This window comes from Lampetra fluviatilis, chromosome 11, assembly GCF_964198595.1.
Source record: "Lampetra fluviatilis chromosome 11, kcLamFluv1.1, whole genome shotgun sequence".
Classification (NCBI taxonomy): Eukaryota; Metazoa; Chordata; class Hyperoartia; order Petromyzontiformes; family Petromyzontidae; genus Lampetra; species Lampetra fluviatilis.
In genome coordinates this window covers 11,443,271-11,458,554 of record NC_136285.1, presented here as the reverse complement: position 1 = coordinate 11,458,554, position 15,284 = coordinate 11,443,271, and the positions used below count along the sequence as shown (strand labels likewise).

At 47.1% G+C, this 15,284-nt stretch overlaps 1 protein-coding gene across 7 annotated transcripts in view; it reads left to right on the top strand.

Moving 5' to 3' along the window:
- FOXP2 (forkhead box P2) overlaps positions 1-15,284 on the top strand; it is a 264,727-nt gene that overhangs the window by 195,581 nt on the left and 53,862 nt on the right. For 5 of the 7 annotated variants that reach the window (XM_078860978.1, XM_078860977.1, XM_078860982.1 and 2 more), the window contains 3 exons: positions 2,736-2,876; positions 9,360-9,521; positions 14,927-15,059. In XM_078860978.1, the coding sequence (XP_078717104.1) occupies positions 2,736-2,876; positions 9,360-9,521; positions 14,927-15,059 (436 nt within the window). The remainder of the gene's footprint in view (positions 1-2,735; positions 2,877-9,359; positions 9,522-14,926; positions 15,060-15,284) is intronic. The other 2 variants (XM_078860981.1, XM_078860983.1) reach the window with 1 other exon arrangement.

The following is a 15,284-nucleotide window of genomic DNA, read 5'->3' as shown; positions in this document are numbered from 1 at the left end:
AAAAAAGGAACTTTATAGCGGATAGTTCACTTTGGCTTGATAAGACCAGACAATGGTTCACGTTTGATAACAGTGGCCTGGGATCTTTAATGCCAGGGAGCGGAGGGCACTGGAGTCGTATTGTCCACGTGGCTCTTGATGGAGGGTTTTTGTGGGTCTCGAAGCCAGCGCATTGCCAGGGTTTGTACCATTAGGGCTCTCTCCTCAGCGCTGGCACCCTGCGTTTTCACTTTCGGCGAGATACGAAGGCATTGAGGTCAGATGGGCTGAGCTGAGAATTGAAGGTTGGCCATGCTCGCTAGGGTGTTGATGAAATAAAAATCGATGCTCGCGATGCGTGCAATGGCACTTACGTGATATTGTATGCGTGGGGATCTTGATGTTTTAAAACTTACCTGAAGAACATGTATGAATGTATGCTAACCTTCTTTCGCACCGAACGTAGCCAACCCATGCTAACTGTACGCAAATTAAACATGTTCTGTATGGCTAATGGGCAGGAATAAAACTGTACAAACAGGAGATAAATACTTTAGAAACAATGCAATCGGTAGATGGTAAAATAGAGTAAAACACTGATTCTTGAATCGAATGGTGACCCTGAAATTGTGATACTTTCACGGAATTGATGTGTATACCTTTCATGAACTGTCTACGGAGTAGGCACTCGCCACAGAGGCCACTGTGAGTGGAAGGTGAATTCTCTTCCAGGCTGAGCTTCGTAAAAAAAATGTTTAACAATGCACGTGTGTGGTGTCAGTATTGCTATTATATCCTTTGCTAGACATTCTTAGCATTGTGGGTAAATTGACGGTAGGTTCCTGAGCTCTGTACGTAAGCAGCCTAACTCCACCATTAATAGTACTGTAATTGTACTATTAATATTATTGACTACGATCGTACTGACTAAAGTGTTATGAATAGCAAAAATAATAATAAGGTTGTTTGTCCTGTGTTTGAGTTCTACTGGGGGTTTTTAATGTTTGTACGAGTGTTGTTATAGTGTTATATTAAAACAGACAAACGATAAAAAATATATACTTTGACAAATTAATGAATACATTGCTTGCCTGGCCCTTCTTTACTGCCTGAATATTATTTGTTTCCCTCTGTTGTATTTGTACTTAGCTTGTCAATATGGTAACAACATCCCACGGAGGCGTTGAGATTTCATTTGGTCTTTGAAATTCCACCTTACAAACGTAAATGCACTTGGCTTTCTTGCTGCTGTATCCACCACGCCTGTTCTATCTTCATTTTTTTTTGGTCGGCTTCGTGAAATAAAGGTCACAACTGAATGAGTCTCTCGGGGCCACCTATGTAGAGACGTTTCGAGAAAAGCGAGAACAAAGGAAGGCGTTAAAATGTATCTCGATTACGATATAATCTCTTTAAAAAAAAATCTCAGCATCGTCTTATTGTGAAGATTGAATGCTTTTTTTGTTAATTCTGATGTGGGATTTGTCTGCCGCTTTCACGGCAAGGTGCGGAGTAGTGAGAATTTATTCAATTGTCAAATCTCGCTCAATTATGAATCTCATCGTCAGCGAATAACCGCCGTGTTTGCTTCAACACTAAAATGCAGGTTTTAGCACCAATTTACAGGCAGTGGTATAAACAAAAAAAAAACACTTTCTGGAAGATCATTGCTCAAAATTGTTTTCAAATTGTTAATCTTTTACCCCCTTGATAAGTCATATCGAACGGGATAAAAAAAACCCCACACCAGCCCAGTGGGGGATGTGTAACTTTTAAACGTGAACCATCGCTCAACCGTTGGAGAATGTTGGCGATCTGCAAGAGCGAATGCAACGTGCTTGTGAATGTGTTTTTTCATTCGTTTGACATTGTTCATTCCCACCTGTGTACGGTTCGGGGAGTGGTACGTCGTCTCGGCTGGCTGTTGCGCCGAAAATGTAAATGTGCAAGAGAATTTAAATGTTGCAAGAGAGTCGTGCTTCCACAGTCAGAAGCTGTCCTGCTCTCCGCTGTCTGTGCATTCGGGGGTTATGAGCGCGCGTTGTTCGGCACGGCGAACAACATTTTGCTCGTCGTGCTGGGAGCTTCTTCAGGAATTTAACATTCAGGTTCTGGCCCCGTACTGAAATATTCACTTTCTGTCGAAGCTCATCAGCACGTGCAGCGGAACGTCGCGTCGTCGGGCCGATTAACGCGCAGCACCACCCGACGACGCGTCGGAGAGCCGCGCAGATAAAAATGCAAACGTGCGTGCCCAAGCTAAGTGTCCAAACGCTCGATACCAACCCCGACTCGGGGCGGTGGGGGTGGCGATGCGAACAAGGTCGCGCTCATTACACACAACGCGTTTGCCACAAATGAACCGCAGTACCTTGCTGATCCCGTCGAGGAGCATAAACCATCGAACCGCATCGCGCGCTTTCGGGTGTGCGTCTGCGGCCGTCTGGAACGCTCTTTCTTCTGACATTAGGGAGCCACTGGAGCTATGCACTTTTAAACCGTTTAGATTGAAAACGAATTTCTTTACAACGGCTTTTTGTGCTTAGTGTCTTGTCCTTCCCCCACACCTCCGATTAGCACGGTTGACTACGTACAACGCAAAAGAAGTTCAACATACGCACATAACTGAATGCACCTGCTCTGAGTAGGTGCAGGCCTGTGCCCCCTGACAAGCACCGCTTGATGGTTCACAGTTGAACGTCGCAAGGGGGACTAACGCCATCGCACGCTCTCCCCCCCCGCTGCGCGTCGTGCAGGTTCCGGTATCCATGGCCATGATGTCCCCGCAAGTGGTGACACCGCAGCAGATGCAGCAGCTCCTGCAGCAGCAGGTGCTGTCCCCGCAGCAGCTCCAGGCCCTGCTGCAGCAGCAGCAGCAGGCGGTACTCCTGCAGCAGGTGAGGAGCCGGCGCCACCGGACTCGCCCGTCACAATGTCGCGCAGCAATACACTCGCCATCTCGCGCTGCCAACGAGATGTATCGTGGGATTCAAGGAGGTGCATCGGCACACTTGCCAGGACCCCTGGTCATTGCACTGTAGGCCGCATGTAATCATCGTCATCGTCATCAGCCATGATCTATCCACCGCTGGATGAAGGCCTCCCCAAGCCTTCCCCTAACTCTCACGTTCTTGCGATGCAATGTTCGTTTTAGGTGAATCATTACATTCCTAGTGTATTCTCCGCGTGTGTAACCGCGTGCGTGTGTGCGTGCTCAGTGTTGCGTTGTTGTGGATTGGGGGTGTTGTGTATAGCGGACGGCGGCCCGAGTTCGATTCCCAACCACGGGTAACAATTGATAACCAAGCACCCAACCCTGGGTCTTACCTAGAACCTGCTCAGCATGTGGGAGGCAAGGGCGAGACAAAGGCAGTGGGGTGTGATGCGCTCCATATTAACGTGACAGAATTAGGAAAAAGTACGCGCCACTGGAAATATTTTCGCATTCATTGGTCAGACTTGAGATGATGAAAGGCGAGGTATTGAGTGTGCAAGGAGCCGCAGTTGCCAGCGGCGCCTGGGGACCAAAGTGGTTGTTTGTCCAGATTGCGGACGACGGGAGGGGCCTGCGATCAGCACTGCAGGAGGGGTGATGAGTAACGCTTCACTGGGCGCAGAGCTTAAGACAAATTTAAGCTTCGGTAGGAACATTTTATTTTTTTCTGACGACTCGAGCTGAGACCGTGTAAACAGGTTTTTCGGTGGGGGGCGGGGAGGGGGGTTGCGGAGATGCTCGTGGTCATTCCTGTCCAGCTCTCCGCTGTGTATTGTCCGGCACGATGCCTGACGTTTCTCTCTACGTGTTGCTATCAGTCTCCCCTTTAATTCTCACACTTTCGCCTCTCCTCCTTACACTCCGCTGGCTTCCCGTTTGCTACACCGCTGTCTTTTCAAATACCTGACGCTGGTCATTAAATCTCTTCATGGCCTTGCCCCCACCTTATCTTGCCTTTCTCATATCCTCCCCTGCCCCCTCTCGTCCTCTGCGTTCCCAATCTTCTCTCCGTCTCTCTCTGTCCCTCCTTCTCCATCCTCACACTCCTCTACAGTAGTCCCTCTCCTTAACCTACTACCATTCCTCTCTTAAAGCCTCATCTTGTTTCTCCTGCCCGTTAAATTCCCTCCCGCCGCCCCTCCACTTCTTCCTGTCCCTCCCCTACCCCTTTCGTGATCCATTAGTTCCCCTCGATCACTGTCACTCATTCCTCAATCCTTGTGCACCGCTGCAATCTAAATCATTCCATTCTCTCACCATTTAGTAAGCTATGTCAAGGGCCTTGAGTGAAGGCAATCCATAAATTCAACTTGATTAGATTTTCTGGGAATTGAGTTGCTGCAGAAGCTCCCAGCACATGGAGCGAAACGTCGGACATTATGCCGAGCAGCGCGCAGTACATCCCAGAAGCACGTCGGAGGGCGACTGGAGAGTGGTTAAGTATTGGCGACAATTTTTACTGCTCACGCAAAATTGCGGGAAAAATTCCAGCACAAACATTCAACACGTAAACATCTTCAAAAGGAAGCAGAAACACACCACGGGCGACATTTTTAACATAGATGCTCCGTTTTCCAACCCACTGGGAAGGGTGCTCGTGGTGGTGAGATGTTAACTCCCTCGCCTGGTATACATGAGATTGTTGGTTTAATCCCGACCCCGATGCCTGCATATTTGGAATTTGCATGTTTCTCTCCCCATGGTCGTGTGAATTTTTCTCCCGGTCCTCTGGTTTTTCCCACTACATTTAGAAACACGCGTGTAAAGTATTTGGCTGCTATAAATTTCCATTTGATAAGCCACTTCGTTGAGCTATCACTTGTGGCCGGCTCGATTCTGATAAAGAGCCGTATAGCTCAGTGGACCTTACCTGTTAAAACAACCAAAACATTCTAAATAGAGTTCGTAAATAGAGCCTTCAGCGTCATCCCACAAGTCCATGTCAGAGCTTTCCTGCTGACCCGACACCCACGCGGCCCATGAAGCGAGTTCCCAGAGTTTCACTCTCACAAGGGAAGCGCGCCTTGTTGCCCCTGGGCCGACCTCTGAACTAGCCGGGGCGAGGCGTCACGGCGTCGGTGGGCGAAACGTTGACGCGCGGTCGCTGAAGAACGCCGTGGCTGCCTCTTGTGTCAAATAAACGAAGGAGACCACGGAACCGATGGGTTTTCGGCTTCGCGTGCCCTTAGCCCAACCCAAGCGCCGAATGAAACATCACGTGAAAAGGACCGAGTGAATGGAGCATCGTGACTCGTTGAAGTGAGGAGACGTGGCTCGGAGCCAAGTTTCTGATCGTGGAAAGTAAAATGGGGCCGTTGCTCCCAGTGGTGGTAGAAATGTCGCAAAAGACAGGCGCTGTTGGTGAGCACCCACAGACGCTTGCTCAGTACACGGTTAGGTGATGAGGCCAGTGGCGCATAGGCCCGGGTGGCTTTGCCTCTCCAGTGCTGATGCAGTCGCAACGAAAAACACCAGACCTAGGCGTGACCCAAGTCAGCGTTCACCAGCAGCGCTTTATGCGTCCAAGAATCCAACGGGGCTTCCTGGAAATATAAGACAACATGCTGAGCATTTAAATAATGCTCGCCCACACACAGACAAATCCAAATACAGACTCACATGCTCACACACACGCACACACTTGCATGCACGGACGCACACATGCACACTTAAGAACACGCATTATACTCGCATACGCACGTACGCTCTCACATACATACATACATGCACATATATAAATACATCATCATCATCATCTCCTGTACAGCCTTCCAGATTTTTAAGTGCTGTTAGTGAGCACCTATAAAGATCAGGATAGCATATCAAGAGGTAGCGTTGCGAGTCTACTTAAGAGAGGCCCAGGACAAATTCTGATACTGATGTTAGATGTGGTAGCCAGGTTGGCCGTGCAGTGCACTGCCCTCCACACACAACAAAATTCGCCACATAGTGCCTGTGCCAGGCTAGGTTCACTTTGGGGTCACGTGAAGCCTGCCGCAGACTCGCTTCAGGAGGTCACAACACGGACCCAGGTGCCATGGCTTGACTGTGGTGACTGGCGGATGTACCACCTGTGCTGCCCACTATGCAAACTTGCTGCGCTGTGTTTTCCCGGTGCTCTGCTCGTTGTTGTGAGCGTCGCTCCTCCATCCTCCATTCGGCAGGGCCACCCGTTCCCCAACTGCCCAGTAGCGTCCGTCGTAAGGAAGGCGCACACGCAGCCACGTGCACTGCTGAGTTCAGATTCAATTCGGCTGTTGTGCATTTACACTCGCATTGTGGCCAGGACAAACGCCGCTTGCAAGGAAGGCAGGGCACCTCTCCGTGCTTCAGCGGGCCACTGGTACAGCGTCAGTTTAGTGTTCTCAAAGCGTTTTATTTGATTACTGACAGCATTTAATCTACAAAACAATGCTCCATCTCGCTTGGGGGAGCTGGCATGTGTCCTCCTACATTAGGAGATACAATTTTGACACAGGTTAGCTAATCTACTTTAAAATTACAGTGATGTGTATGTGTATATTTGTTCCCCGCCTCTGGTATGATAGCATAACATGAATTTGTCTGTGCGTGTGTGTGTGCCCCAACAGTCTGCTCAGTCTTTAGTCTTTGTTTGTTATGTGGCTTTAATAGGTGCTTACTGAACAGCACTCACTCCAGCAGTCCATATGTACGGCTATCCGGGGGCCTTAATAGTCTGTGCGGCTATACAGAGGATCTTTGGCTTTGTCATCATGGTTATTATTCAGCACTGCGGTCTGTGGTGACCTAGCTTTGATTTTTTTCGGCTTGGCCAACATTATTGCATGGAGATTGCAATCGGAACTTGTCCTGGTAGGCTCAGCTTCATGAGCATACTGACCTTAGATAATAGGCGCTCGCTAACGGTCCTTAGCCCAGCGGCATTTACCGACTAAACTCTGAAGCTACGAGAAAGGCGAGCGCTCTCGAGGCACTGCCGCGGGTAATTAACATTCTTTATTTTACCAGGTAAGGCCCACAATTGATAGCACAGCGAAGTGGCTTATCGCGTGGAAATTTATAGCAGCAGCCAAATGTTTATGAATGGTGGAGGGGAAAACCGGAGGACCCAGAGAAAAATCCACGCGACCACGGTGAGAACACGCGAAACTCCAAATATACAACAGGCGTCAAGGTCGGGATCGAACCCGCGACTGCCTGCATACCAGCGCGCAAGGCTGTGGCTGTTATGAAGTAACGTCAAATTACAAACGCATTTTAAGTTTCTGAAAAAGAAGCAACAATTGCATCGCGCCACCCTCTTCTTTTTTTTGGTAGTCTACCGGCAATTTCAGCGCGGCTTATGCGTTTGAATGCCGCTTTGTGGAAAGCACTGACAGCACACACCCATGCGTGACTTCAGAGGTGCATTCACGTGTTTTGTGTACCGGAACACAATGGCCATTGTGGGAGCCTAGTCTCACGGAACAAACAGCATCAAACTAGTCGCTTTTCTTCGAGAGGATTTTCTGTTGTCAAATTCTGAAAATGTATACATCAACGTCAGGCATTTGTTTTCCTCTTCTTCTGCTTCTTCTTCCTCTTCCTCTCCTCCCCCTCCTCCCCCCAAACCCTGTTTTTGAAGGAGTTCCCTCCACAAAACTCGATGAGTGTCGTCGCCCGACCCTGCATGAGCATCGTGACGTTAGAACGTCGTGGTGGCGGAAAGGGCGAGGAAAAGTCAAAACTCCGATCAGAGTTGTTTGTGCCTTAAATATACCAAAAACAAAACCTTTCAGAGCTTTGATAGCTGTGACGGACATTTTCTTGGAGAGATAGAGAGAGAGAGAAAACATTAATGCAAGCTGTCATGCATTAGGCCATTGAGGAAGACACACGCTCAAAATCTTGAAACACGTGAAAAGGATTAGCCACATCAAAAAGGGCCGCATCTGTGTTATTTTTCCCCTCACTATTTGGATTGACATTAAGTCATTTGCGAGAGGAATTCATTTAATCTCGTCCTGGCAAATTTCCGGCTGTTTTGTTGCAGTGACAGCGCCGCCGTTAGGAGTAACTCTTTCCTCGCGTACCCGGGAGTTGGGCCACAATGGTAGGGGTCATGATGGGCCAGTCTCACATGGGAAGCCTTCTCTCACCGAAGCCGACATCTCGAATACTTACACATATATATAAAAGGCAACAAATTGTATGGCTGTAACGAATTCAAACTGCTGGCCGAAAACATTTCTTTCAGGTGATGGAGAATTTCACCTGCGGAAAGAAAAAAGATACACCGATTTTTTTGAAACACACCTCCGTGTTTAGAAATAAATGAACACAGCGGTGAAACGACTGTTCATTTACATGTCTACAGCTATGGTTAGTATTTGTAAAAAAACATGAACACTTATCCTTAAGTCATTTCGACATCGGCACCATTTCATTAATGGTATTGCACTGAAAGATTCAAGAGGGTTAAAGCCACCAGGGAAAATATGTGTCGGGACATCAACAGTTTAAAGGACATTTATAATTTATGTTTATATAATTTAAATGCCGCAGAGTCCAAACATTTTCCAATTTTGCCTGGGGGGGAGAGAGACTATTTGGTAAATGTTGTTCTCGCATAAGGAGCTGCACTTTAATGAAGGGTTCAGGCTACAATCTGAAAAACATTTGCGAAGGAAAGGCGACGCTGGGTAGAAATCGCTCGGCGACTGACTACGGCGCCCGTCAAAAGTGTGGAGCGGGAGGCTGATCTGCAGCCCGGCACAGAGGACGGTGCGCTGTAGGTCGGCGTACGCGTACCGTCAGCGGGACGACGACAACTTTGGCGTACGCGTACCGTCCGTGAGATGGGTCCAGACACACAGTCATATCACGCTTACTCTTCTTGAAGATCACTATTTGTTTGAAATTCACCAATGCAAACGAGACTAAAATAAAATTGTACTTATTCTTTCGGCTGTTATACTATCCTTTTATGCACATAGTGGACAATAGAATATTAGATTCCTATTTTGTATGATGCTGGAACATTTTTTTGCTACTGTCATATTGCGTACAATTTTTTTTTTCCATTTCTGCTGTCGGCGTGCAGTTTGGATGAATTGTCAATTCTGAACTCTCGAAGAGCAGTGCATTATCCTGTGTTAGATGAGGATTCGTGGAAGCTGATAACTACTTTGGAGATCCCTTCATGCCAATGCCTTACCCAGCCTCCCATGTGCTCTGCTTGTAAAGATTATTGCGCGCGGCAGTCGAACCAAAAATGTAATGTTTTAAATTCTCATCGTTGGAATGTTTACCTATGAATTATTTGTGTCTCTGAGCCAACGTAGCCACCTTTTGACACCGGCGTTTTTCTTCGAAATTTTGTTTTAATTTTCTCTTTGTGTTTATTGTGTTTCCCTCTGCCCAGCAACAGCTTCAGGAGTTTTATAAGAAACAACAAGAGCAACTCCACCTTCAGCTCCTGCAACAGCAGCAGCAACAGCAACAACAGCAACAACAACAGCAGCAGCAGCATCATCATCAGCATCACCAACAGCATCAGCAGAGCAGCAGCAAGCCTTCGAAAGAAGTATGTCCTTTTTTAAAATAATATTTTTCATTGGGTTTTTTGTCGTACAGAAGAACGGAGGCCCGTAGCAAAGACCTGGGGACATAAAACAACCCTACACGAGTATCTGTCAGGACTATGTACCCGACGGAAGTACGTACTTTTTTTTTCAGTGCACACCGTTTCATTTTAGTTCACGAGCGGCTGCTAGAACGGTAGTAGTTTTTTTTTTTACCACGACTGTCTGTATGTAGAAGCTATATATATACACATATATATACACGGATCAGGATTTAAATGTATGCATCACTTAGATGCAGAAGTATCTCAGAGCACTCTGTAGCGCACAGCAAGACAGATTTGACAAGAATAGAAAAAGGGGAACCATGCAGAACAATAAAAGAATGACGGAATTACAGCGCCCTTGTACAAGCTATAGAGAGGCAGAAAAATACCCCAGAAAGTAAAGTTGCGCCGAGTGAATACAATAGAATGTGGCCGATCTCAATACACACACACACACATCGTACGTGAGATGTGGTCACATTTTTTACACTGCTATTTAATTGTCGTGATGATGTCAACCTTGAACAGTCTAGTGGTGTGCGTGGTGTACTTTGAACCTGGCGACCTCAGTTTGATTCCCAACCAAGGTTAACATCAGTGGCCATTCTTGTCTGAACCTCTCCTTTAATTAATACATGGTTCATTGTGTAACATTGGCACTGAGGTGACAAGCTGTCCATGTTGACCTTCAATAGGTGCTCGCTAACAGCACTTTCCCCAACAGTCTATATGGCTTATTATGTTTTATTTTTATTATTTTATTACTTCCCTTCTACGTGACTTTACCGAAAGAACCAAGAAGATATACGAGCAGTCTTCACCTTTGTGTGTATGTGTATTTGTCTATGACTGTGTGCGAGTGTGCGTGTGCATATACAAGCAAGTGCATATCTATGTATGAGCCACTCCAGAAACATCACTCATGCCTGGTTGATTCTCGTGACATTCAACCGGCAATAATTATTTCATTTTCTAAATCGTTCATCGAGGACCGTAATGACCGAGGTTTCGCTTACAGCCACTCAAGCTGGGGCACTCATGAGATTTTAATATCGAACATCTTATTTTCACAATTTTCCTCCTTCATTTCGCTCTCTTCCTCTCCTCTCTCCTGCTCCATCCCCGACCACCACTTTTTCCCTCCCCACCCCCGACCACCGCGTCTTCCTACGGCGGCGGTTGTTTCTGCGTTATAACAAATGGCCACGAACATAGTTCACGGCTTGTGATGGACAAAGCACTGATTATCCAGCCTTCAAGGCTTGCGAGGATTATGGCCCTAGTTCCCTCCGCACGTGTAAATTTAGCCCCCCAGCACGATTGCGCGGCCCACCTCGCTGGCACAGACGGCACATGCGCTCGCCACGCACACACGGACGCACGCAGGCACGCACGCACACACGCACGCACCTGAATGAGCACGGCCCCCACACAACCTCCCCATCGGTCGTCCCTACTGCCGTTCCCCGTGCCGAGGACGCACGCATGCACGCACACGCGGGCAATCACGTGCGCGCGCACACACACACACAGGTTCCTGCTGTTTCACATGGAAAAGCGCAGAGGCGTGCAGGCCTGAGCTGCTGGCTTCAAAGTGGCTGGCCGGGCCTGATTAATGAAGTGCTAGTTTCAGAGGGGGGGAGGAGGGGTGGGGGAAGGGGGGATTTTGGGGGCGGAAAAAAAAATGAGAGCCCCTACCTGGACTAACACAGCGACACGGTCATAAATCAAACTGACAGAGACTCGAGCAAGCCCACCCAACCCCCCTCCTCGTCCGCCCTGCCCCCAATCCAGCAAGACACCCCGCTATGCCTTGAAACCCTCCAGCACACCTGCATGTTATTTATATCCTATGTACATTTACACGAGCGTGTGCTCTTCAATGTGTACGCGTCACAGTAGCTGACACCACGATGTGGCGCTTTCCCAAGAAATTTCTGCTTTTTAAAAAGTGTGTTTTATGTGTGTGTGTGTGCGCGTGTGTATATATATGAGCGTGTGCCTTTAGACACGTGTATGTGTGAAGTAAAAAAAAAACTTTTGCCTGTGCAAGCAGTGTTCAATATTAAATTGTAAATTTTTTTTTATATATATATAAAAGCGAATAGCTGATGGGATTTAAAAATTCCACTGAAGGATTTTTTTGTATGGGTTGGGTGATGTGGGGAGGGGTGGGGTGGGGTTTGGAAATGAAGACTGATTTAAAAACATTCAAATCATATGATAAAAAAGATGCATGCCAAAGTGGGGGGAAGAAAGAGAGGCTCAAGCACTTTTAACGAAATGTTGAAGTTCGCTGGGAATTCTCCTGCCAAGAATCTCGCTCAGACGTTTAGCCGTCGCTCCCAGGTGCCTAATTAGGCATTTTCCGCCGAGTAATAATCCATTCGCTGCGTGCAAAAAAAAATCGAATTTACCACCCCCCCCCCCACCCCATGTACGTGAGCTAACAGCCGCGAAAAGTGGGAGAGAGAGAGACAGAGAGAGAGAGACGCATTGAAGGGGAAAGATGGAAGACGTCTTTTTGGTTGGGTGGTGGTTTGGGATTTCAATGATGACCATCCGTGCCACTTGGTCTTGCTTCTGCTTAGCGCTGCTTTGGAGCAACAGCCAGCAGAAAATATACAAATGGCCGACGGAAAAGCGTCAACACCGGCTTGTCTTTTTTTCTCCTTCGAAAATAAGTTTTAATTTTATTTTTAAAAACACACCGCACAGTCACCGTAAACATCTCCTGGCACGCCAGGGGTCCGCTGCAGCTCCCGTTTGGAAAACTTGACATTTCTCCACGCGGTGTTTATTTCCAAAACAAGGATGATGGTGTGGTTTAAAGAGAGTGGTTGTGCCCATCGTCCGGCGTGCACATGGAAAAAAAAATGTGAAAAAATATTTTTACGTTTGAAAGAGCAACGGGCTCCCACTTTTAGTATGTATAGTGTTTTTTTTTTCTTACGTTAAAACCCATAGAATAATAAACAAATCCGGCCTACATTCATAATCCTCGAAGGGCAGAGGAAACATGCCGTGGGGTTCAGACACTCGGCAATATTCACAATCGTGTTGGTAATGGATTCTCAAACTTACCTTTCTTTCCCCCCCCCTTTTTCTTAAAATACCTCCTGTAGATAATGGCGAAAATCTTTCCCTTCCTTCGTGGCCCAGAAAATACAGGGCTTTTACCCGCACATTGCAGTTTATATTTTACACTTGGCCTTCTAACCTGAACAGTTAGTCTTAACAGCTGAGTCTATCGGCAGGTTACTCACGACGATGAAAAGTGTGGCGGTTACTCCCAGCTCGTCCAAGATGTGTGGCCAGCCTGGAAGAGAAGGCCAAAATATCCTGATCCATAATTGGTTTCCTTTGGGTGTACATACAATGTTAATTCGAGCGATAATTCTCCAAAAACCCGACAGAGCCAATCAAATCAAGTTGTCACGTGAGCAAATATGCCAATTGATTTGGTTTCTTAGCAAACTGAAATGTTGAAAAGCAAGCAAGGTTTTCACAATTTTATACAAATTATATACAAGGAAAATGTGCTTGCTTTTCAACATTCCTCCTCTGGTTTAATGAAAAACCAAATCAATTGGCATATTTGCCCACGTGACAACTTGATTTGATTGGCTCTGCTGTTGGTGGTGAAGGATTATAGTTAAAAACTGACATTATACCTACACAGTCTAACCCAAAAGAAAGTTAATTACAAACCATAATATTTGTCGTGAAAGTCTACGTATGAAATGAACCAAAATACCCTCCTCCGGAGCTCCTTCTTGTGAAAGCCCTTTCTGGCAGTGGTGGCTTAACGTTTACTTACCCTTCACTTCTGGTCTCAAACCAGGCTCACAAGCTTTGCATTGAAGTGCCGACCGACCTTGATACGAGGTGCGCTTCCCAGTTGCGGCTGTCTCACGCAAAGCCACCACGGTTTTTTTTTCCCGAAGGTGTCGGGATTAGAACCTGAACCTTTGGGACGTCAGCGCCGGGGCTTGCTGACCGCCACGCCACGGCGGGCCGGAGAGCTAATGCACACCATGGGGGAACGAATGAACATCGCGCGGACACCGTGGGAGCACTTAGGAACAACAGCAGGAAGCATCGCGTCCGGTCCAGTGAATCACTTCAACAGAATACCCCCCTCCCTTTTATTGTTGTTCGGGTTGTTGTTCCCAAGTGCTGTCTCGTGCAGTTCACGAGAATGGGAAATGTATTCTCCGAATGCCGCGCGTTACAACTGCGTAATTGCGTCGCCGTGCGGCGCGGCGTTGATAAATAGAGCGCACGGGTAAGCGATAATATCTGGCGTTCGTAGTGGATATGTTACTTGGGAGAGCTGATTGAGAAATATTTTACGTAAATACTTTGGAGCAAAAAAGAATATTGCATCCTCTATCTGCTACCAGCAACTGTGAGATAAATAAATTGTAATTATTATATTGATAGCCCTGAACTCGTTTCAGCTTTTATGCCGTGATCGTTGGAGAGCCTCCCTTGCAAGCAAGACCATTGTCTTCGAGGGCCGTCATCCGATTTATGAATTAGGTTAATGTATGTCCTGTAGTTTAGAAACACATACATTCTGTGGGGTGGAGGGCTGGTACCAGTAGTCAGTGCACCAAGTTGAAAATTTGATGACCTGAGTTATTATTCACATAATAATAATAATAATTTGCTCCACTTTGCCCCTCCACTGCTAGATGAAGCCCTCCCATGCCGTGTTTGTCATGAGGGTCGTTTGGCCATGCTTGATTTCATAATCGGTATGGTCATTCGAGCTACGTGCCCTCCACCACCCGACAAAACCAAAAAAGAAAGTTGCCACATGGGTAAAATATTCCAATTTATGATGTTTTTCAGCAAACTGGTTACGTTGAAAAGCAAGCAAATTGTTGACGATTTACATACACCGTGTAACAGTGTCGCGTCTATGATATTATAATTGTGGTCGTGAAAGCCTACGTATGAGATTGGCATTACTTCACCACGCTGGTTACTTCTGCGGTTTGATGAAGGGAGGGTGGTGGGGGGGTGCCCGAGACCGGCAGCGGATAAAACTCGCCACCGATGTTGGCTGTGTCAGGGGATTCGAACTCGGGTCATCGGGTTCATAGCATGGATGCGCTATCCACTGCACCCACCACTCCACCTCACAGTATGCATTTCGGTCTTTTTTTTTAACACAGAGGGTAGCCATTTTGTACTATAATTGGCCCGTAAAAAAAAACCCAGCACTCTGCTCTTCACATTTCTGTCAATGCAATCCTTATTCCAATGTGTTTATTAAGGAGGTGCTGATGTGGCAGCTGTAAATACCGAAGCGGAAATCTAATTCCCCCGCGGGATTTCTGACTCCGCAGCATCTGGGCGCACACCAGCTGGCGTTCCAGCAGCAGCTCTTGCAAGCTCAACAGCAGCACCACCTGATTAACCTACAGCGCCAAGGACTGGGGCTGTCATTGCCAGGGCAAGGCTTGTCTACATTAGCCCAGGGTGAGTCTCCTTTTATCTACACCAGCTATATATATGTGTGTGTGTGTTCATGTGGGGGTGTGTGTGGATCCTCCTCAGATATTTGATGATATTTGTGGTAGTTTTTCTCAAAGTTAGTAAATGTCAATTTTAAGGAGCAAGGAACCACCCCCTCCCCCTCCCGCCGTCCTATAACATCGTTTGCCTGCCATGGTGTAGTGGTTGGCACGCTGCACTTTCAATTCA